At 47.7% G+C, this 23,699-nt stretch overlaps 1 protein-coding gene across 5 annotated transcripts in view; it reads left to right on the top strand.

Moving 5' to 3' along the window:
- Positions 1–23,699, top strand: part of PTPN4 (protein tyrosine phosphatase non-receptor type 4) — a 1,082,125-nt gene that overhangs the window by 412,632 nt on the left and 645,794 nt on the right. For all 5 annotated transcript variants that reach the window (XM_085645981.1, XM_085645984.1, XM_085645983.1 and 2 more), the window contains exons 13-14: positions 6,469–6,537; positions 22,424–22,558. In XM_085645981.1, coding sequence (XP_085502107.1) covers positions 6,469–6,537; positions 22,424–22,558 — 204 coding nt within the window. The remainder of the gene's footprint in view (positions 1–6,468; positions 6,538–22,423; positions 22,559–23,699) is intronic.

The raw sequence follows: 23,699 nt of genomic DNA, 5'->3' as shown, positions 1-23,699 counted from the left end.
AACCAACAGCGAGAGAGCCGAACCAAACCCTGACCCAACGACCGGAGGGAAAGTAGCCAACAACTGTCCAGGAACGGGGGACAACCAAGAGGACCGAGGGCAGAATCTCAGGAACCGGACGCCGCAAAAAATGGTCTGGCAGGTCCCGCGAGAACCGAGGAGAGCACAGAAGGACCCCAGCACTCTAATCCGACCCGCAGAAATGATGGCCACCAAAAAACCCCACCATCATGGAGAGGAACTAGAGTGCCACGGACCTCAGGGGCACAAACAGAACACCTGGAATGGACCGTAACACCAACGGAAGATCCCAGGAAAGCACCAGGCAAGGAGCCCTAGAACTCCGCAGGAAACAACTCTGCAGCAACCTGGGCACCAAGGGACCCAAACCGTCCAACAGAGGACTGCGGAATGCCCGCAAGGCCACCCATCGAGCCCAAAGAGGAGAGAGGTCCAGGCCCAAGGCAAGGACCAAGACAGAGCAAACAGAAAAGAAAGCCAACACTCTCATTGGGGCCACAGAAACAGAGTCCAACCCCACTGAAACACACCGTCAAGAAAAAGTCCCCCAATGGTGAGAACAAGACAGAAAAGGAGCCGGGTGATGGGAGGCCCGAAGTAACGCCACCAGCACCACCAGGGAGGAAGCCTGAGACAGCAGGCTCAACAATACAAAACAAGAGCGAGGCTTGAAGATGAGGCCGAACCCCCACAGGAAGCGAAGGGCCCGCAATGGGAAAGGAAGACCCAGAAAAAGTCCGCACCCCAGGACTACCAACTCCCTCAGCAGAGGAAACCAAGGGTGGAGAACCGAGGTGACCTAGCTATCACAGCAAACCCCCTGTCCAGGCCAATCAGGCACAGAACACGCGCAACCAAAGGAAACCGAGGAAAAGTGGAAAATAGGAAGCCCGGGCAACGTAACGACCCTGCAACCCTCTGCCACGTCCCCGTGCACAGGAGGAGTGCACCGAAGCAAGGCAAGTGAGCAGCGAACTCGGACCCAAACTGTACCTGTAACAGAAGGGACCCAGCCACCCTCAGGGAGAAGGGAGCCACAGGAGGAAAGATCCAGAACATGTGAACCGCCATGCAGGCCACCTTCCCCGGGAGAAAAAATGCCCTGAGTGACAACACAGCCACCCTTGCCCAGGACAAAATCACAAGTGCAAAGAGCCATGAGGAGCAAACCTTGCAGCCCCCCAGAGATAGAGGCAGCCCAACACCATCAGAATGTCGGACTGTATCAGAAACAGGACGACCTCGGAGGGCAGAGGTAAACACCAGAGTTGTAAAATGAAGGGCCCACATAAGCGGGACGAGCAACCCACAGGCGAACCTACCGATCCTGCACAGACCGGACATCTAGCCTCCAAGCTGGCAGTGATTGTAACCACCCAGAAAGGGGACCCAGAAAAGGAAAATATCAGGAGAGATTGGACACCACCAACCACCGATCGAGAAAGGACCGAACCTGTGGATACACAACCAGCGACCGAACGGAAGCTGCGGAACAAGGGCCCACTGGGCCAAGAGATGGGCCACCAAAGGGAACAGAGGAAGGCAAGCCCAGGGAAGCACAGTGACAGCCGCAGACAACAAGACCTGCACCCACAACCACAGATGGACAAGGGTGAAATCTGAGGCCAGGAGAGCACCCAGGACCCCCCCCCCCCCCCCCCCCCCCTCAAGGACGTCCTCCGCCCTGCAGTAAGAACATCCCCATGACCATGGGCAAGGGACCCCTGAGGAACACCAAGTCATGGGAAAGAAACCAGACTGGACAACTAGTGGAGGATCCGGAGCCCTCTATGTGCCCGGACCTAGCAGACCCTCCGGACGAGAAGAACCTCCACAGAGAAAGACAAGGCAGATAACAGCCAGGCATCCTCGCGGATGATCCAGACTGAGGGGGCCAACACCCTTGTGAAGACCCCTGGGGCAGAAGACAAAACAAAGGGGAGCACCAGGAATCAGAAGTGTATTTCCCACAACCAAAACCTGAGGAACAGCCGAGACGAAAGGAGGAAATGCACACAGAGGTAGATAACCAGCAGGGCCAAAGAGGCCATCACTTTCCTCTGAACCCGAAACGGAAGAATAACCTGCAAGAGACCATCAGAGAGGAAACATGCGGAAGAAATGAATGCACCCTCTGTAAAACCAACACAGGAAGGAAGGCTCCAGAAACTGAACTCACCAAAACAGGATGGTGGAAACTCCAAGACCCCAAAGATACTTCGTAACTGGATGAACGGCGCCTGCTTAAGAAGTTTCGGAATGCCTGCCAACTGTGCCCCCAATGATGGTGTGGCTGAAGGCCGGAGATCGAGAATGAAAGCACCCGGATGGAGAGAGCCAAAAAACAATTGGGAGTCATCTCGTACAAACTGCAAAGCCCATTGATCCGAGACGTAGGCCGCCCAGGTTGGGAGGAAAGTCAACAGATGCCCCCCTACCGGAGCCCCGGCAGCCAGAACCAGATGACAAGCGGGACTAGGATGCAGGGCAGAATTAGCCCACTGAGACCGAGAGAAGGTGGAGAACTGGGCGTCTCTGCCGAGACTCTGTCCTTGAAAGAGCAAGTCCCCCTAGGAGGAGAAGCAAAGGCCCTCTTGGGAGAAAAGAATCCGCCTCGGGAAGGACGGACCGGAACAAACAGCAGACAGACACCCCATAACTGCCAGGGAGAAACTAAGCTCAGGAAATGGGGAATGACACAATGTAGGGACAGGTATACAACCCAATTCCTAGCAGCGGCCCAGAAATCCACATAACCATAGGTAGTGCGACCACAGCTGTAAAGGGAAAATAGAAGTGCAGAAACCCACACCTTAGAGTACCTGATCGCTGCCTAGAAGAGCCGCCACAGTCCCATTAAATGTATTGCAGAAGAGGGAAGAGAGTCTCCCCTCTAAAATAAAAGTGCAGGGACCCTAAACCCAACTGCACAGAGAAAGTACTGGACGTGACCACAAAGGGGTACAGGCAAAGCAAACGTCAGACCGAAGCACAAAATTAGACCACATGAAGGAATAGGAATTAGGGATGCCTCCACCAACCTGCCATGCCAAACGAAATGCAACAAAGGTCCGCTCACAATTGCACAAACAAAGCAACGAGAAGAGACCACTACCCCACAGAGGGTGGCAAAAAAAAAAAAAACAGACATGGCCATATGCAAATCAGTCTGACCCTGTGCCTCATGGGAACAGTCCAGCCCAAACTGCCAAGCCATGTCTTCCCTGGACCGGAAACAAGCTTCCTAGGACCGGTTTCTGGCATTTCAGCCATCTTCAGCCAGGCTTGCTTGAATCCAGTGGCAAAGTGAGCAAGGGACTCACGTCTGAGCATACCCTGCCAACTTATGGCGAACAAAGCAAAACCAAAGGAAATGATGGACGGAGTGTTGAACATTGCAAGCACTCACCCCCAGTCAACTGATCTGGATTTAATCCACCACCGTTCTTTAGCCCTGGCTGAAGACGGCTGAAATGCCAGAAACCGGTCCTAGGAAGCTTGTTTCCGGTCCAGGTAAGGCATGGCTTGGCAGTTCGGGCTGGACTGTTCCCATGAGGCACAGGGTCAGACTGATTTGCATATGGCCATGTCTGAACTGGGGTGGCAGAGTGGGCTAAAGAACGGTGATGGATCAAACCCAGATCTGTTGACTGGGTGTGAGTGTTTGATTGGTTCTGATGCTCCGTCCATCACCACCCCCTTTTGTACCGGACTGTTCCCATGAGGCACAGGGTCAGACTGATTTGCATATGGCCATGTCTGAACTGGGGTGGCAGAGTGGGCTAAAGAATGGTGATGGATTAAACCCAGATCAGTTGACTGGGAGTGAGTGCTTGCAATGTTCAACACTCCGTCCATCATTTACTTTGGTTTTGAGATATATATATATATATATAATATATATTGGCATGCGGGTGAGGGGGGCCGACCACTGTCTGCTTCTCTCCATGAGGGCCTGTCAGATTTCTACCAGTGTTTCTTTTACGTCTCACAGTGGGGAGGTGGCTCAGTGGTGGAACGCATGTTTTGCTTGTTTGAATGACCGGGGTTCAATACCCAGTATCTCATGGCCCTTGCAATGCTCAAGAAGAAATTCTATCTATCTATCTATCTATCTATCTATCTATCTATCTATCTATCTATCTATCTATCTATCTATCTATCTATCTATCTATCTATCTATCTATCTATCTTTCACGGAGTGTTGAACATTGCAAACACTCACTCCCAGTCAACTGATCTGGGTTTAATCCATCACCATTCTTTAGCCCACTCTGCCACCCCAGTTCAGACATAGCCATATGCAAATCAGTCTGACCCTGTGCCTCATGGGAACAGTCCGGTACAAAAGGGGGTGGTGATACATGTATGTATATATATATTCAATTTCTTCTTGAGCATTGCAAGGGCCATGAGATACTGGGTATTGAACCCCGGTCATTCAAACAAGCAAAACATGCGTTCCACCACTGAGCCACCTCCCCACTGTGAGACATAAAAGAAACACTGGTAGAAATCTAACAGGCCCTCATGGAGAGAAGCAGACAGTGGTCGGCCCCCCTCACCCGCATGCCATTATGCGAGCTCGGGAAAGGAAATGGCATGCTGTCCACAGTGAGATGCCTCAGCAACTGCTCAAATAACAGAGGGCAGGCCAATTGGGAAACCCGGCAAAGGAGGAAAACTGCGAAGTATCCCAATTACACCGTAAAGTGCATAACACCCATCAACCAGCCGCCGTGTAAAATGCACACTGACAGGCATGCAAAGCGCATTAGGACCCTGGGAGTCGGAAGGCAGCGGGAGCCCGCTGTGTGTGGTGCTGCCCCCGGGAGGCAGGACAGGATGGAAGACCGGAGGACGAAAAGATCCTCCGGCCCCCCAACTGCTGGGACTGTAAAAGAGGTGTGCAGGAGAGCGGCCCACACCCCCCAACAAGACGGCGTGTAGGCAGAATGCGGAACAAACCAGTAAACATCGCAGCATGCTCGACCTCCACCGGAGCAGAGATGGGAGCAAACTGAGGTGAGCTCCCAAGTGAAGGGCCGAATAATATGGTAGAGCCCCATGCCGCCAGAGCCCGCTAGTGCAGGGCTAAATAAAATAGCAGAGCCCAATCCCGCCAGAGCCCGCTAGAGCAGGGCCGCCAAAGAAGAGAACAGCACATGGGAAGGTTCCTATGCCACCAGTCTGCAGCCACGAGGTGTGGGGGAAGGGAGGGGTAACCAGAAAAATGAGCCCGCTTGCGCAGGGCTTCACTCCCAGGGCCATGGGACCCGCTAGAATAGGACCCCGCCCCTCACTTACTTGAAACACGACCTGGAGAGTCTGCAGCGCAGAACAAAACCAACAAGAAGTGGGGTGGGTCGACCCTCCCCTTATACTGGGTCAAGGGTGACGGAGGTCGCCCTTGTTGGGGAGGGATGGGAGGCATGGGATGCTAATTTGCTTTGGAGGGTTCTGGTGTGGAGCTAAAGCTTACTACGTAACTGGTGGTGAGGAAGAGTTACAAGAAGGTAATGACATGTTTGAAAACGTGGAAAATGGAAAAGAGGTTTGTAGAGCTTGCATTAACTCAAAAAATGACTACGAACCTCCTTGAACACATTGTACTGCGCTGCAGTCCACTACAGGACCCTATCAGTGCCACGACTGTTTCCATCACATTCCCTAGATAAGAGCGTTCTGGTCTTGGTGTTCGATAGATATGCATGCCACGTCGACAAGCTTGCTCTCTTGCATTGCACAATTAAATATCATAACCACAGTGAAGTGAAAATGGATTTCAACACTAGTCGTAGCTAAAGAAAAGGAATGTATAAAAAATGTCCCTCATTCATGTAACTAGGTAGATGGAATTAATGAGATAATCTATTACCTTATTTAGTTTCACAGTTTATATTTTTGTTGTGCAGAACCATCTTCATGGCAACATAGTCACTGCTAATTCTTTTGAATAAATGCGCATGGTTTAATTCTTCCTAACATGTATTATGGTGCATGCAGTTAAATTCTCACAGTTGTTACTTTAACAGTCAGTACTAGTAACGGACAAACATGTGTCTTTTTTTTTCAATGGATCTGAAATGCACGTTCCTTTCATTCAGTTGAGCATGCATGCTGCTTACATATTATTGTGGCGAAATACCAAATGATGTGTGTTGCAGCCCACCAGCGCAGGCACGCAGTTGACTTCTTTTCGGGCCAGACGGAGCCATTGTAAGCATTGTACTGCTTCTGCCAAAAAGCACCATGGGAGGACTAGTGCAACATGTGAAGATGGGTATCACAACATCAATGAAGTATTTTGAATGTGTGTATGCTTATCTAGTAACTGTGATATCTTGGGCATTATAAAGTGTGTGTTTGTTATAATATTTAGCCTGAACTGAAGTAACTCTTCCTCGAGTATAAAATGATTTACTGCTAACTTGATCCTTCTTTCAGTGGGAGAACTGAAGCTCAGTCTGTGCAATATGGCAAAGAAAAAGCTAACAAACACAGGGTATTTGCCAGGTAAGAAATGGTGCATTTGTTTTTGTTATTTACCTGTGCTGGACAAAATTGTGGCTCTGTGTTATCCAGTAGTGACTGTTCACTGTGTACTCAAATTACATATTGGGTAATTACTGTGTAGAACCAGTAATGGGTGCTTTTGTTTACCTCTCGTGTCCTAGGGTCTCTGGCACCATTTGCTTTTCACTTTGATAACCAAGTTACTGTATATACTTGTAACTCCCCAGGAGAGAAAATGGCAAGTATTCAAGACTTAAGCCAGTAGGTGATAGGCTTGGCTCTCGAGCACTGTATGACATGCATTACCTCACACAGCACTCTACAGGGTCTGCCCAAAAGTATATTTTTAAAATGAATAGCCTTTGTCTTCACATACTGGTATATGGGGAAAGTGGGGGAATGACATATTGGAAACAAACACAGTTGTAGTGTTTGTGCCACAGGCAGCTAGAATCATGCATTGAGTCCTATTGTGCGTTCTATACCATGTGAAAGACTAGGTTGGCCTCCACTGTGTTCAGGAATTGCCATTTCTTGCCTCTTTTACTTTATACTACATTACTTTAGTTACAGAGCTGTAATAGGGTTTGCGCTTAAGGTAGAAAGTCTCCAATTGCACCAGTGGACGGTGGACTATTTGTAAATAATTCTGGCTCTGAGTAAGACATTTTTTGCAATGGAGGGGACAGAAGTCTGGCTGTTTAAATTGATCTTTTTCCACATGAGATTTACCCAGGTTCGAAGAACTGTGGTCCATGTCATACTGGTGATTTCTCCGGTCCCTGACGCTGTCTAATTCTACAGTGTTTGAAGATTCTGTACTTACTCCAATGGTGAGAATCTTGCGCACTGAATTGAGATGGTGGTTACTGTTTTTTCAGTATTATTCTTTTTTAATTTTAAAGGGCACTCGATGTAGTGGGGATGGGTGCAACAGTGGTAGCATAAACCACTGCTCCTGACACTAAAATGCAACTGGAGCATTTTGAGTTACTGTATTGCATGAACTAGCCTTTTTCTCAAGACTGTCGAGAAGGCAAAGAAATGTTACTGTTGGGCAACTGTGTTTGGCTTGCCACTCTGCTTACAAATGCATGAATTTGTCGGAGGGTTATTGAGAGCCTTCAGCATTAACTGCAGTATTCATGACTGTGACGAGTTTATCAATGAAAGGCCTGCAGGCGCACTACTTGATTGTGTGTACCGGTGGATCAGCAGATCTAATGCTACTTAATCATTTGGAATTTGTTGTCAGTTGTGACAGCCAAGCCTGTAATGCCTTTAAAAATGGCCATCTGTGTTTCCATTGAGTTGATGACTAATTTAAGACACCTGCTGTATTATCTCATGTGCAACATGTTGTCAGCATGATTGCTAGAATTAGTTACACCAGTGTAGTGGAAGTATTGATCACAGCAATATCAGCCATAAATGTGGTCAGATACTGTAAGTTATGTAAATTCAGTTTTAAGTAGGGGGAGAGGATACACTTGATATAACATAAGGACGTTGAATCTCAGATTCTCATTTTAGGATGTGTAGATCCTTTTCCCTATTGTTTTATACCACCACTACATATTACTACCATTTCTGACGAAGTTGTTAATCCGCCCTGGAATTGAACTTGGAATAGGCGCTTGGAGCCTTCCACAGTCTCGGACTATGCTATATATCAAAACATAACCCATACTGGAACTACGGATTGTCGCTGTCATATGTGAATCAAGGTGGGTCAGTTCAGACTTTTGTGAGTGGTATACTGATGGCAAGTCTTAAGTAGGCATTGATTTTAAATACCCTGCTATGTTGACAATCACTTACCTGGCTTGAACCAGAAGTTTTGCAAAAAAACATTTTCTGGCTTCCAGCCACTGGGCCTTACCTGGGCTCTTGGGCTTGGTGTATCACATGATCTCTCTGGTTTCTAAAGTTCTGTTAAACTCTTACAGACCTGAGTGCAGCCTTACTGCCTCTATTGACCCTGCAAAATATCTTACTGGACTAGATAATGCACTTGTTATGCTTTGTGTGTCTTTATATCATTGCTGATCAGCCCATATCAGCACATTGAAGCCTTTTCAGAGCAGGAAAGTGTAAAGCAGGATGAAAATATGTATAAGTTGCGATCTCTGGATCAAAGGCATAAGGCCCTCTTGTATAGTCTGTCGTATCAGTCTCCACTGACCACCCTCCGGCTCTGGAGGGCTTGTGCCATTTATTCAATGCAGATTTGCTTTGCAGCGTCTCCTGGTTTGTTGGTCCCCGGAACCTTTTGTAGGGCAGAGAATCAGGAAGTGGTAGAGATTACAGAGATGTTGAGGTCTCCGGATCCAAGGTACAAGGACCTGTAGTAACAAGGTCGACCTTTTTTGAGTTGCTGCTCTCCAGTCCCAGATGCTCCCCTCTGACTCGGTCAGTGCAAATCGATATTGCTGCGTTTATCAGTATTTTTTGTTAATCAGGAAGGTAAGAAAATATCAGGGAGTATATGAAAAATGTGTAGTCCCCGTATGCAAGGCATAGGACCCTCTGATCTTGAGATAAGTCTCCCCTTTCAGTTGTTGCTCTCCAGTCCCAGATGCTCACATTTGCCTAGAAAGTGCTTTGCTAGCAGCTCATTTTTTATATGATATGCTTGATTTGTTTCTGTGTAGGAGGTGAACAGTAAATGTTAATCACTTCATAATGAATCATCTAAGTATTGACAGAGGGTACATGATCTTCCACCTGGTAGTCGTGTAATTACGTTAAGTTATCAATCACTGTCAGTATGTATTTGCGAACATTGTTTAACCCTTCCAACATTCTCATAATTCTATTATTGGGGTGTGTTTTTGCTCTCAAGATTGTGCAAGTGGTTGTGATCATTCAGTGAATGTAAACAGTATAACGTGCATAGCTGCGCTGAGTTTTGCATTGTGCAGCATTACCATTTTCATTGTGTTTTGTATATTTGATGACCTTTTCCTACTATAAATATATTAATTCTTTGAAGTACTTGAAATGTGTTATGTAATCAGAACTCTGGTGGGACATCTACATTTTTATAGCAACCTTGATAATTGTGTTGTACTGTACCAAAACTCACAGCACGTCACCTCCTTTAAGCTAGGTCTTGACTGAAAGTCTACACATTTCTCAGAGTCAACGAGGCGTAGTGTCCCAACTTTCCATTTATGCAAGTGCAGAGTACTAGTTATTGGGGAGTTCCAGCACTTCCACTCTTGATAGTGGTTGTCCATGCGGTTGCTCATTCGTGTAGTAAAGTTTGACATGGGGAGCTCCGAGCGTGGAGAATGATATGCAGAAGAAGGTAGGAGTAAATTGAATTTCAAGTTTAAATTCAAAGGATTTGTGAAAGATCGTGAGGATAGTGCTGGACAAAGTTGTATTTGATATTATGGTGGACACCATTCAAAGTGAAGTAAGGAAGAAGTGGATGCTCTAAGATGTTTGGTTTGGATGATGAATTGGGTGGGCAGTGCAATTTGGAAAAACAGTTACTGGGGAAATGAGGGAAAATCACAGTGTGCATACATAGTGTTGTGGTTTATTGCTTGTGCAGGAGGTGGGGCATTGGTATCTTTGTTTCACCTGAAATGTGGAGGTGGAAGGGATAAAATGTACAGGAGTCAGTTTCTAAGTATGAGCGGGACCAGCTGTCTGGGCCTTGGTTGATGGCACTTTACTAATAAACTCAGTTGGACAACATCTCCATTACTATTTCTTTCTATTTTAAGATGGAGAAGAGATTACATATGTTAATGAGTTAGCTTGTGCAGAGGGCAGGTGCAAGTACAGATCCAAACAGCAAACGCATAAAGGTGTGACTCATCAGCCTACAAATACTTTTCAAGATAGTGCTTGATGATTTACGCGTCAACAAAAATAACATTGTAGATCAGTAATGTACTACGTTAAGTACTGGTGTCATCAGGCTGCAGAAGAATCAGCACACACTCAACTGTACCTTCTGTTGCCTTCAACACCACAAGCACTCCACAGACTCTGTATTGAAAGATGGTTCCATGCGTGTCTGTGCAATAAGATAGCACAGAGATTAATTCATGACATGGGAGGTCAAAAATGCAGCCGCAGTATTTTAGCTGGGCTTTGTTCCTCGGTTTCAAGTTGCTTGGACTTAGCAACTCAAAGGAAGTGAAATAACTTGAGTTAGAGCTGGCATATTGATTGCAAAAATGTGTGAAAGGCTGAGGAAAATTGGGGTAGAAACTGCTGACTTTTAGCATATTGTGTATTGAATGGGAATATATGGATCGAAACATTTACTCATTATAGTGAAAGAACTGGCAAGTATTGAGGAGAGCTCATATGTTTGGTGTCAAAGAACTGCCATGAGTGTAGCACCAGGGCTGTGCAAAATTCACTATTTGGAGAAATTATTAAAAAATGCAAAACTTGCACTTCATTTTCAGATGCTCATGTTCTGTTGTTCACATTGCTTCCACGTTAAGAATTCCTAATGGTGTGATTTTGGGAAATTTTGCATGGAGGCTGGCTTAGTATATGGTGTTCACTTATTTAAGGGATGCACAAACAACCCAAGCATACATACACATCTGGGTGTGAGGGAGAAACAAAGCTATCTCAGGTCTCCAAGATCAAGTTAGATGACCGTGTACAACAAGGTCTATACAATTAACTATAATGGTGCAGGCGTATCAAGTGGACCAGTGCCGCATATAAAAATGCACTGTCGCCCTATGCTCTGCCTATAAATACTTATCCTATTCGTTTTTGTGTGACATCAACTGGAGAGCAATCCAGTGATCAGTACAATCTGTACCCCTTTATTCTTGCTTGTGTGAGAGTCCATACTATTTGGGAAAGGTCCTGGAGAAGGTGGGTTACATTGTGTTACACCCCACCGAAACACGCGTCAACCTTAATTGTATAGACCTTGTTGTACACGGTCATCTAACTTGGTCTTGGAGACCCAAAATATCTTTGTTTCTCCCTCACACCCGATGTGTATGTATGATTGGGTTGTGTGTGTTTGGTTGATTTGAATGAATGAGTGAGATCATCATTTGTATATTGTTGTATATTTAGTTTTTCTTAGGGGTCTAGAGTATTGCACTGTATTTAGAGTATACATGTTTAGAATATCTTTGTTTTAAAAATAACAATGTCTATAAAAAAAAGAAAAAATTTGATTAAAACAATGTCTATAAAAAAAAAAAGAAAAAATGTGATTAAAAAATATAATTTTACTTCTTTTTAAAAAAAATAATCAAGCAATGCTGATATAAATGTTATGAAAAAGGAAACCATGACTAATAAGTAAAAGAAAAAATAAATAATAAGGTTGTAATCCTACAATTGATTTGCTTTGATTGTGTTTTGTATAAACCCATACTAAATTTAGTCTTTTTCACAAAGAGATATTGGTCGCGGGGGAGTTTGTTTGCTGGAGGAACAAGTAACCACTCAAGGTAAGGGAACCCCTGGGAGGCTGTGTGCAGAGCGGGAACACAGCTGCATGCCGAGCGGGAACACAGCTGCATGCCTAATGGAAGTAAATGGAGAAGTCGCAGTTGCAGTTTTGCAGAAGAAGAACCCTTCCCAGAGGACTCCAAAGAATTCCCTTGGAGGACGGGGACGGTTGGAGAGCCCCCCCACCCATGGATGCCCCGGGAACCAGGGCACCTACACAAGGGAAGCCAGGTGCATAGGGTTGAAGAACCGTCGGAAACCACCGTAGACGACAGTGGAAGACTTGGAAGAAAATGCCTCTTGAGAAGAAGGTGAAGTCCGATGGAATCCAAGGGTGGATTCTGGAAGTGAAGAACCTGAAAGCAGAGGGGACAGAATTCATGCCACTCTGGGGTGACCGGGAGGCACGAAGACACAATTCTCACCGATGTCGAAAGGTTCATAAGAGTCAACTGTGACCTTGTTGCTGCAGATTTGAGGACCAGGTGACGCTGAGGAAGATCAGGAGCCGTACATGACCTGTCCACGAGCTGTCCGACGTCGGATGTCAGTGACGAGGTGGTCAGTGTCCGGTGGGTGCACCAACAATCCTTGGTAGCCGCAACTGGCGTGGAAGACGAAGAAGGAGCAACGTTGGGACCAGCAAGGTCCAAGGGACTAAACAACAGCAGGGGAGTCAGACAGGCCCGAGCAAGCAGGGGAGCCCACTGAAGCAGTAGAAGACCCTCAGGCCAAAGGCACAGGATTCGCAAGAGGACCGCGAACAACTCACCAAAGATGAAGGCCCAAAGTGCAGAGGATGCGGTGAGGGAAGCAACCCTGGCGGGTGGAGCTTCTTGTAGCACGAAGATATCTGGAGTGCAAAGCCAAAAAGTCTTGGCAACTGCAAGTCGACGCTGTGCAGAGGGGTTTGGGCCCAGCGGTTCCAACGAGGGATACTGGACTCTCAATTGCAGAGAGTATAGGTCATACCTGGAGGGAGTTGCAGAAACACCACCTGTGTTGCTGGAGCTCGTGAAGTCTGTATGACAACAGGAGCAGCAGGCTGGTCAGCTTTGTTGTGGTGCATGCAGATGCAGGGTAGTGACTCTTTCACTCCAAGGGAGATTTCTTCGGGTGTCCTTGATTCCCACAGGTCTGTTGAAGAACCTGGTTGAAGCACAGACACAGACAATGAGGAAGACTTTAAGAACAGCAAGACCAGGAGCAGCAGGAGTCTTACTTGGTGCAGTCTCGGTTCCACTCAGTAAACTCAAAAAGAGCTCTGGGAGCTCGAGAAAGCAAAACATGATGACTACTGGGCGAAGCTTATTTATGCCATCAAGAATAAAGATATAACAAGCTTTTGGTGAATCATTAATATGAAAGAGCGTGGTCCGAAGAAATGCAGCAACGCAGATATCAGCAAAGAGGCCAGGATAATTTGAATTAACAAATCACTTTTCCAAGTAATTCACATTGTATGAAGTATGAATAGCTGTATACGGGTATTCTGGACAAGAACCTCAATCCCACATGCAAAGACATCCAAAATGAAACTTTTTCTGGCACAGCGGCTTGTGGATATCAAACAATTGCAAATTCTATTGGGCCCAATGGCAGCATGGATGCTTGAATGGAATGCAGCAAGCTGGTCTATTGCCCAAAAAACTACACTAGCAAGATATCCAGAAAATCATTACATAATAGTGCAATGAGTGTGTCCTAGGCCCAAACATGCTTAAGCAAGGATGTGTCCTGGCCCCTCTGCTTTTTAACCTTCTCATCTCCAATCTCACAACGGAGCTCAACACAGTCCATTCACAAGCACTGAAACTTGGAAAATAAATGTCTGACTACCTACTCTATGCGGACGACTTGGTGTTGCTGAGCTGCACAAGGGTGGGTTTACAGAGCCTAAGCGCCCTCTCTGAATACACAAACGTTAAATAAAATAGAGGTGAACCTAAAATAAAGACCAAATTTTGCATCTTTGGTAGAAGAAAGAATAAACCAGGCACACAGTGCAAACATTGAGAAAGTGTCAGAATACAAGTATCTTGAAGTCTGGTTAGACAAAAGGAGGTCCTTTTCAAAGCCAAAGGGGTCTATGAAAAGTATGACATATGCCCTCCAGGCTACCATCCAAACCCTGGGAAAGAAATTGTGGGGCCTTAGCATGGATCCAATCCTACTGGTTACGCAGGCACGTTTTACTTGTGCTTTCTTCAGAAGTGAATTCATGCACTGCAATCATGCCAGATTGTTGGATGCTTTTATTATAAAAATGTATAATTATACTCCTATACCTCCCAATGTCGGCATCTCCTACACAAGTTCAGCTGGAGGTTGGTCTTCTCTGGGAAACTGTAGCTAGGCAAAGCTCATTTATCAAGCTGTGTCACAAAATCAGATCAGTAGCCCCGGATACCCTTGATAGTATAATATGGAACAAATTAAGGACTGCCAGGGACAAACTTGCTCATGACCAATACATAGATTCATGTTTAGCTGACTTACATGTGCGAGATATGGGTCATGGAGCTGGGTCAAAATGAGTTAAAAAAATGTGGTGAATGCAAATGCCAGGGCCATGAGTTGACACGCTGATAGAGAAGCTCTGTTTACTGACATCCTACGATTGGATGGTACTATCAACATACAGTACTTCAGAAAAAAAGCCCCTATCTGAAAGAAACACGTTAGTTAGATTCCTTACCTTAGAATATCCCCAGGCGTCAGGCTGGATCCAGAAAGATTTTTCGTCCGCAATATCTTTGCGCGTCGCTAGGTGTTGTCTGCGGCTCCGCGTCCGTCGTCGGCGTCGTGATCGCCGGGATGACGTAGTCAGAGTACTTAGATGCCGCCCTCTCGCGCTGACATCAGTTCTTCTTTGTTCCACGCCAGTAAGCGCAGATCCGGGAAGAGCATACCCTTTAGTCATTTTTCGACTAAACTTTTTGGACTTTTTTGGTTCATCTTTCGAGTCGACCTCGACTCCTGGTGCTGGTAGGGATGCCCGGTTTCAAGCCGTGCGACTGTCGGTTACGGATCACCACCGTCGGTGTCTCTACTGCCTTGGGGCCGAACATGATGCCCAGTCGTGCCCCGACTGACGGGCCTTGACTTCGAAGGCTAGGCGGGAGCGGTCCGCAAGCTTCTCGAGCTCCGGCAGTTGGCTCCGCGCCGCTCAAGACCCCGGTCGAGGGACCGGTCGTGGAGCCGAAGTCAAAACCGCTTGTCGGGTTCGAAGTCCTCGCATTCAGGTAAGTCGAGGCACAGTAAGAAGAAGTCGAAGAGACGACATCGCTCTTCTGACTCCCCTCGCCAGTCGCGCGACTCGGCTGAGGGTTCGGGTGGCTCCATCGGAGTCGCAGGAGTCACGTCCGGCCCCATACCCTCCGGTCCCTGGGCCTAACACGACGCCGGATGAGGTTCGGGGCTTCCTCGTGGTCATGAGGAGTCTCGCTCCGCCGTTGCAGCCTGTCGGCACGCCTTCGGGCCCGCGGGTCCGCTTGGGAGGCCTAGCGAGCCGGTGGCTTCGGCCCCGGCGCCGTCGTCGACTTCGGTCCCGATGCCGCAGGCCTCCGTGGGATCCAGGCCTGGATCCCGGTCGACGCCGGTTGACCTTACGACCCCTCTGCCGGCGCCGACCCCTATGGTGCCGCCCCGGCGCAGTCTTTGGACGAAGTCGTCCCCAGTTTTAACCCCGGTCCGGGTCCGGCTCCGATGGATGAGCAATTCATTTACCGCCCGGCTCCGTCCTTTCAACCTGTCTACCAGGAGTCGGATGATGGGAACGACTGGGAGGGGTCTGAGGACCCTCTGGCACAGCAGTGCCAGTTCAATCAGGACTGGGCAGACGAGCTGGTGGATGCCAGTGATCTCGATACTTCACCTGACACTGGCTTCATCTCTCCTCCCTCCGTGACTACGGAGGAGGGTGCAACCTATTCTGTGGTGCTGCGCAGTGCTGCCGAAGGAACAGTTTGGGAAGAAGCTGTTTTCCTCCCTCAGTTTGGGGTTGCGGTCCATTAATACCGTGTGCCTTTTGGACCGTTACACCCACTCCCTGTGGGATACGGTGGCGGACGTGCTACCACAGTGTCCGGAGGAGGCCCGGACACGGCTCGCCCAGGCTCTTGCTGAGGGGCTGGATGCAGCACTGTACTCAATTCGATGTGGGCTTGACACCACGGACTCGCTAGGTAGGGCGATTGCGACGATGGTGGCGATTTGTCGCCACACCTGGCTGAGATCCATGAATTTTTCCGGGGATGTCCAGAGCACACTCATGGACATGCCCTTTGATGGCCATCCCCTCTTTGGCGACAAAGCGGATAGTGCGCTGGAGCGCTTGAAGGACTCCAGGGCTACGGCCAGGTCCTTGGGCCTCTCGGCCCCGCGCCCGCAAACTTCCGCTTTTCACCCCTTTCGTGGAAAAGGAAGGGGCGCCCCCGCACGTCCGTCTAGCCACAGGCCACAGAACCAGGCTCAACGCGGACGTGGATTTCACTGATGTGGGCGGACCGGCTCTCTGTCCCCCTGCTCCGCATCTGCCCCTGCAGCATCTTCTTCAAAGCCTTCCTAGTCCGACCTTTCAGGCCCATTCCACGCCAGTGGGAGGCAGAGTTCGCCATCACCTGCTCCACTGGCGTACCATCACGTCGGACAGGTGGGTGCTGCAAATCGTCCGAAGGGGCTACTCCCTCCCCTTCGAGGCGATCCCTCCAGCCATGCCACCGCAGTACCACCGCATGTCGGGGGATCACTTTCAAATCCTGCAGGAGGAAGTTACGGCCCTCTTGGCCAAGGGAGCCATCGAGCGCGTTCCTGGCCCAGAAGTAGGTCGGGGTTGTTACTCCCACTACTTTCTGGTTCCCAAGAAGGGCAAAGGGGACCTCAGGAGCGTCAGTGCCTTCCTCCGGAAGCAGAAGTTCAAGATGCTCACCTTAACTCAGGTTCTGGCTGCCCTAGACCCTGGAGACTGGATGGTAGCGTTGGACTTGCAGGACGCTTATTTCCACATCCCCGTCCTGCCGGCCCACCTGCGTTACCTGCGGTTCACGGTAGGGCACGAGCACTTTCAGTTTACCGTGCTCCCCTTCGGCCTCACCAGTGCCCCTCGGGTGTTCACGAAGTGATGGCGGTGGTCGCAGCTCATCTGCATAGATTAGGGGTTCCAGTCTTCCCCTATCTCGACGAGTGGTTGTTGAAGGCGGGCTCGCCCCAGGCAGTCGTCTCCCACCTCCAGACTACGGCCGACCTCCTGCATTTGCTGGGGTTCTCCATCAACGTGCCGAAGTCGCATCTGAGTCCCTCCCAGAAGCTTCTTTTCATTGGAGCGGTTCTGGACTCGGCGCTGTTTCGGGTCTATCCTCCAGAACAGCGGGTTCGGGATATTCAGGCTCTGATTCCGATCTTTCCGCCTTTATCCCGAGTTTCGGTCAGGATGGCCTGTGGCTGCTGTGTCTAATGGCCTCCTGCATCCTGCTGGTATATCACGCCAGGTGGCGGATGCGGGCTCTGCAGTGGGACTTGAAGTCAGACAGAGGCCTCTGGTCTCCGGCGAGGTCCTGGCTCCATATCAACCTATTGGAGCTGCGGGCGATCGGGCTTGCACTGAAGGCATTCTTTCCCTCTGTACGGGGAAGTGTAGTGCAGGTGTTCACGGACAACACCACCGCCATGTGATATTGCAACAAACAGGACGGGGTGGGGTCGTGGACCCTTTGTCAGGACTTTGCGCCTCTGGACATGGCTGGAACGTCAGGGCATCACCCTGGTGGTTCAACAACTGGTGGGCTCTCTGAATGCCAGGGCGGACGAACTCAGCCGCCGGTGCATGATAGATCATGAATGGCGTCTGAACTCGGACGTGGCGCAAGGCCTCTTTCGGCAGTGGGGAGAGCCTTGGTTAGATTTATTCGCCACCGAAGAGAACGCGCAATGTCATCAGTTCTGCGTGTTGGAATTTCCAAGGCGGCACTCGCTCGGAGACGTCTTTCCTCTCGAGTGGAGTTGCGGTCTGTTGTACGCCTTTCCGCCTATACCACTTCTGCACAGAGTGCTGAAGAAGATCAGGCGCGACCGGGCCCAAGTCATCCTTGTGGCTCCGGATTGGGCACGAAGATACTGGTATCCCGAGATACTCATTCTATCGATCGATCCCCCAATTCGACTGCCTCTTCAGGAGGACCTTCTATCGCAGCAGCAGGGGACGGTCCTCCACCCGAACCTGTCCAGCCTCCACCTCCATGCGTGGAGATTGAGTGGCGACAGTTGATGCCATTTGACTTGCCTCCTGATGTCTGTGATGTTATTCTGGCAGCCAGGTGTCCCTCCACTAAAACGGTATACGCCTGCAGGTGGAACAAATTTGTGGCATGGTGCACAGCAAAGGCTGTGAATCCCCTTTCCGCCCCTCTTTCTGAAGTTCTCCTCTTTCTTCTTTCCCTGGCCCAGCAGGGCTCTGCTCTGGGCACCCTCAAGGGATATCTTTGAGCTGTTTCTGCCTTCTTACGGCTTCCTGATCAGCCTTCTCTTTTCAAGTCCCCTGTTGTTGCTAGATTCTTTAAAGGCATTACTCACATGTTTCCTCCTGTCCCTTTCGTAATGCCTCAGTGGGACTTGAACCTGGTGTTAACCTATCTGATGTGCGCTCCTTTTGAGCCACTTCATAATTGTCCTCTTCGTCTTCTGACTCTTAAGACTGCTTTCCTGGTTGCCATCACCTCTGCCAGAAGAGTGAGTACGCTCCAGGCTCTTTCTTCTACACCTCCTTTCCTCTCTGTCCATCCGGACAAGGTTGTTCTCAGGACTCATCCTTCCTTTCTCCCTAAGGTGGTTACTGCCTTTCACATCGGCCAGTCTGTTACATTGCCCACCTTCTTTCCGCCTCTGCATTCCTCGAAAGCGGAAGAGATGCTCCACCATCTGGACCCAGAACGTGCGCTCTCCTTCTATCTGGACCGCACAAAGCAGTTCCGGGTGGACGACCAACTCTTCGTTGGCTACGTGGGCGCTAAGAAGGGGCGGGCAGTGCACAAGCGGACCATCTCTCGGTGGGTCGTTTTGTGCATTAAGGCCTGTTTTTCCTTGGCTAAGAAGCAACCTCCTGTGGGGCTGAGGGTCCATTCCACTCGGGCCACAGCGGCTACTACTGCCCTGGGACGGGGAGTCCCTCTGCAGGACATTTGTCAGGCAGCAACGTGGGCCTCGCTGCACACGTTTGCTAAGCATTACTACCTGGACAGCCAAGTCCGGAGAGGTGGCTTCTTTGGCCGTTCCGTTCTCCAGGACTTCCTGGTGTTATCTTGGTTCGCAGACCCACCACCGGGGTTGGTATTGCTGGGGTATCTTTTCTAAGGTAAGGAATCTATCTAACGTGTTTCTTTCAGATGAACAAGTTACTTACCTTCGGTAACGATCTATCTGTAAGAAACATTAGTTAGTCAGATTCCTTACCGCCCCACCCATCCTCCCCGTTCTGCGAACTGATATCTAGGGTTAAGGTCATCCCTTTCAGGGCCCTAGATGCATGGCACCAGTTTCGGTTTCTTACGTGGCTCTGCAAGCTATGTACAAGAACTGCCGTCAGCGCGCGAGGGCGGAGTCCAAGTACTCCGACTATGTCAGCCCGGCGATCACGACGACGGACGCGGAGCCGCAGACGATGCCTAGCGACGCGCAAGGGTATTGCTGACGAAAGGAATCTAGCTAAGTAATGTTTCTTACAGATATATCGTTACCGAAGGTAAGTAACTTGTTCTTATTGTCTAAGGTCCATAGGTATACAAAAAACAAACTCCTAGCATTTTATTTTAGGGTGTTGCCAACACTGGACCTTCTACTGGAGTGACAAAACTGACCACCAGAGGTGTAATGCAGACTCTGCAGTGTGAATTGTTTTTATATGTTTTTGTCCCGCTTTACTCAAACCCCGCAGATGCTTGCTACGGCAACACTTTAACTTCCTGTATACACGGTCTTGTAGACAGGACGCCATAGCAGCCCTGAACCCGCTAAATACAATTTAAAATGATAAGCTGGTTAAATTCAGTTCAGTATTTTTGCATTTTCTAAAACAGCAAGAAAATGGCAAATGGAGTTGTTGCAATTTATGATTTTCGACACCGTTATTTTACAAAAAAGACCTTCAATTGCCTGCAAAAATGTTGTGGTGTTTTATAGGGTTTTTTGAATTTCAGATTGCTTGTTTCCTTACCCTAAGCCCTCTATTTCTCCCACTAAGCCACATCAGTACTTTACAGACAATATTGCACGCCAGTCTTGTTTTTATCGTGAAATGATAATGTTTCTCAACCTGACTATATTTTTTATATTGTTACATAAACACTTAACAGGATTTTATCATGTCTCTTTTCTCATCTAAGCCACGTATCATGTTGATTGTTTCATGTTTGTTTGATTGCTGAGGTTTTGATTAATCATGCAATAAACTTTGGTTTGAAGACAGCAGGGTGAGGATGACCGGATTCCCAAGGATGTATGTGTAGTGTTACCGAGCCAATGCGCACCAAGAATATATTCCTTCCAATAGCCCAACAACTCTGGCACAACATCAACACCACTGTGGCACATCCTCTTTTGTGATGCACTGCTCTGTACCATATAATTATGGTGGTGATGTCCAGAAGATACCCGCACTTATGTTGCATAAGAAGGCTGGCATTTGGAGGTTCAGCAGGTGGCCTTTGATAGACTTGCATGTCCAATCTGGGAAGAGTTGTCGCCCTGTTGACAGATTTGTATGATTCTAGGGAACCTTGTTAGCCCTTAGCAAAACGCCTACACAGTGATGGGTAGTCCCATAGAAGTTGTGTTTGGCATGTTTGTACCCATTCTCTTTTGAAGACATCTGAAATAGGTGATTTGTTTTTCTCTTAACGTATTCATGCTTAAATCACGTGTTCATGTCAATGAAGTGAACAAATAAGCTAAGCAACGAGTTTTGATACAGCAGAAAAAGACACCTGAATAGGCTGGTAAATTTGCTTGGGCGCACACAGCTTAACATTTGAAGATTCTCGAGAGTTTTAGATCCGCCTTTTTTTAATAATAAAAAACTATAATAGTTAACTATAATTACTGATATGTTACTCACATATTATCGACTTTTCATTCCAGGCTGCCTTCTTGAATTTTGTTCCCCAAAGCCAAATGATAAACATCCATCAATGCACTTTATATAAACTGCTCAAACCTTACTTTTCTTATTGTAACTATGGATTGAAAGTCAACCGCCGATTCAGGTCTGAAGATCTTTGACCTAACACATGGGCTAAGGCTGAGGAGCATCGCCCTACTTCTTTATGAGCAGTGCAGAGGAAAAATAAAAATGATAATAACGAAGCGTTCTTGTCATTTTACTTTCCCTTCCTAAGTGCGAGAGGGGCGGGGCTGGCCAGGGGAGGAGTGGTGAGCACACTCAAAATGCACACGAGTGACTGACCGGCTGTCTTGGGCCGGCCAAAGATGAATGCTCCCTTTGCATGTTCCCCACTAGGCTGCATTACACAGCCTGGTGGGGAACATGCACAGGCTCCCCGTCAGAACGCTGATCCATGGCGCTCAGACCAATCACAACACTTCAATGCAGCGTTGTGATTGGTTCCCCTAAGTTCCCATAAGCCAATCACAAAGCTGCATTGGAGAGTTGTCATTGGCTTAGGGAGACTGGGAGCCCAGGTGTTTCCTGCCCGCCTGCCCCGTTCCCTGCCAGCCACCAGTCCACACCATGCTTAGGTGTTGTAGCTTTATAACAACATTAAAAACAGTTAACCGTATCACGTTGTCTTGCAGATCTCTGGTGTGCTTATTTTACAGGATAACACTCTACGTTCTCCGCTGCGGTTTGTAAAAGCACTGAACAAATGAATGAGAGAGTATTTATGTAGCAAAACCAATGACATCTTCACATCCAGCTTCAGCTTTACCATGTGTAACGGATTTTGAGAAGATATTTCACATTGATGTATCAGTTCTTGTGCACGCCCAAAAACAATAAAACTTAGTAGAGGAAGCGCGGTTGATTCCTCCCGACAACGAAAACACGTGCCAGGATCTCTGAGAGTTCAGTCTTACTCCACGTGCTTCAGGGAACATGCAGTTGCGGTGCACACTGCGAATATGTGTGCCTGTGACAGCTCACAAGGAGAATCTAAGCTTTGAAGATTTCTCATCTGTCTGTTTTCATTGTATTTAGAAATCACTCTTTTTCCCTTTGATACTTAAATTTTGGGTCTTGGTAAAAATCCTCTTTCACAGTTATTGCAGATTCTAAGAGGGACCATATTCCCTGATGGCAATATTTCCAGTAGGGAGAACATCCTGGCGTGTAAATTACAGTTTTAATCCAAAAATGATAGCGCTTATTACCAGCATGGTATACTCCAGCTCTCTTTCATATTTTCCATTATTTCTAAAGGTCGCCAAGTAAACCATTGGCACGAAGGCTGATCAGCGGAATGGACTGGGAAGTAGTAAGCAGAAATAGCTTGTCAGAGGAACGGCTAGAAACTCAAAGCTTACCGTCGCGCTCACCACCTGGAACTCCAAATCAGTAAGTAGAGGTCAGCTGTGTTTGAAGATGATTTTTCTTCTCGCTTTTTAATAGAAAACAGCTCCTTGGGTGCACTGTTTAACATAATTTTGCTTCTGTTATCACGTTACAAACCTGTCTATATTCTGATGTGCATATGCAGAGGTTTCAATTATAAAATGTTGATGCAGTTACATTAATTATGCAATGTTGTATTTTTCACTTATTGGAGTTTGACCTTTGAGGTCTAGAATAATTTTCCACATATAAATGTGTATCCTAAATTCTGTGGATGTTACTGTACAATTTTGTGTCCCAGACCAAATTTAAGTGTTCCAGCTACTCAAGAAAAGCTAATCAAACCTGGTGTTATATACAGGTTCCTTCTCAGCAGTTCTCTTGCAAGCCAATTTTACATTTTCAGTACAAGGTAATTAAAACATTATAGCTGTTAATAAATATATCAATGCTTACCTTGTTATGTTACTTGAGGTTGTATAGCGCACATACACCAAACGATCTATTGGCGCTAGATAACTGCCCCAGCACGGCTTAGGAAACTTACTAATAGATTTGATTAAAGAGCCAAGTCATCGGCATTGATCTGAACTTCCTATAATTAAAGATGGCCCTGAGTTCCAGAGGGAGGGCGTTCCAGACAAGAGGAGCTGTGAATAAAGACCTGACTCCACCTATCCTAAACCTCTTAAATTGGGGGATTAATAAGTGGTGGAAATGGGTGGGTATGAAATCTCTGTTGGGGTAGTACTTGTAGATCCGAGATTTTATAAATGCCAGAATTTTCATGTTCAAGGCTTTGAAAAAAGTGCAACATGTTTTGAATGTAGATCTCTGTGCAACTGGGAGCCATAGAAGGCCTTTTGTAAGTTTAGCAATATGGCAACGTTTGGTGGGAAGCTGTTAGATCAGCAGAGCAGGCTGGTTTTGGACCTGCTGAAGCTTCCGCAGAAGACGTTTAGGGAGACCCAAGTAAAGAGTTGGCGTTGTCAATTCTCGACATGACCAAAGCTATTATGACCTGGACCATGTCGTTGGTAATGAGGGATTTCTTGATCTTCTTAATTTCTGCGAAGTTGGAAAAAGCAGGAGGATCTCACTTAGCCAAGTTGTGGTTTCAGAGATAGATCCTCGTCAATTGTAA

Source organism: Triturus cristatus, chromosome 3_1 (genome assembly GCF_964204655.1).
Source record: "Triturus cristatus chromosome 3_1, aTriCri1.1, whole genome shotgun sequence".
Taxonomy (NCBI): Eukaryota; Metazoa; Chordata; class Amphibia; order Caudata; family Salamandridae; genus Triturus; species Triturus cristatus.
Note: the sequence above shows the minus strand (reverse complement) of the source record. Positions and strands in the feature narration are given on the sequence as shown.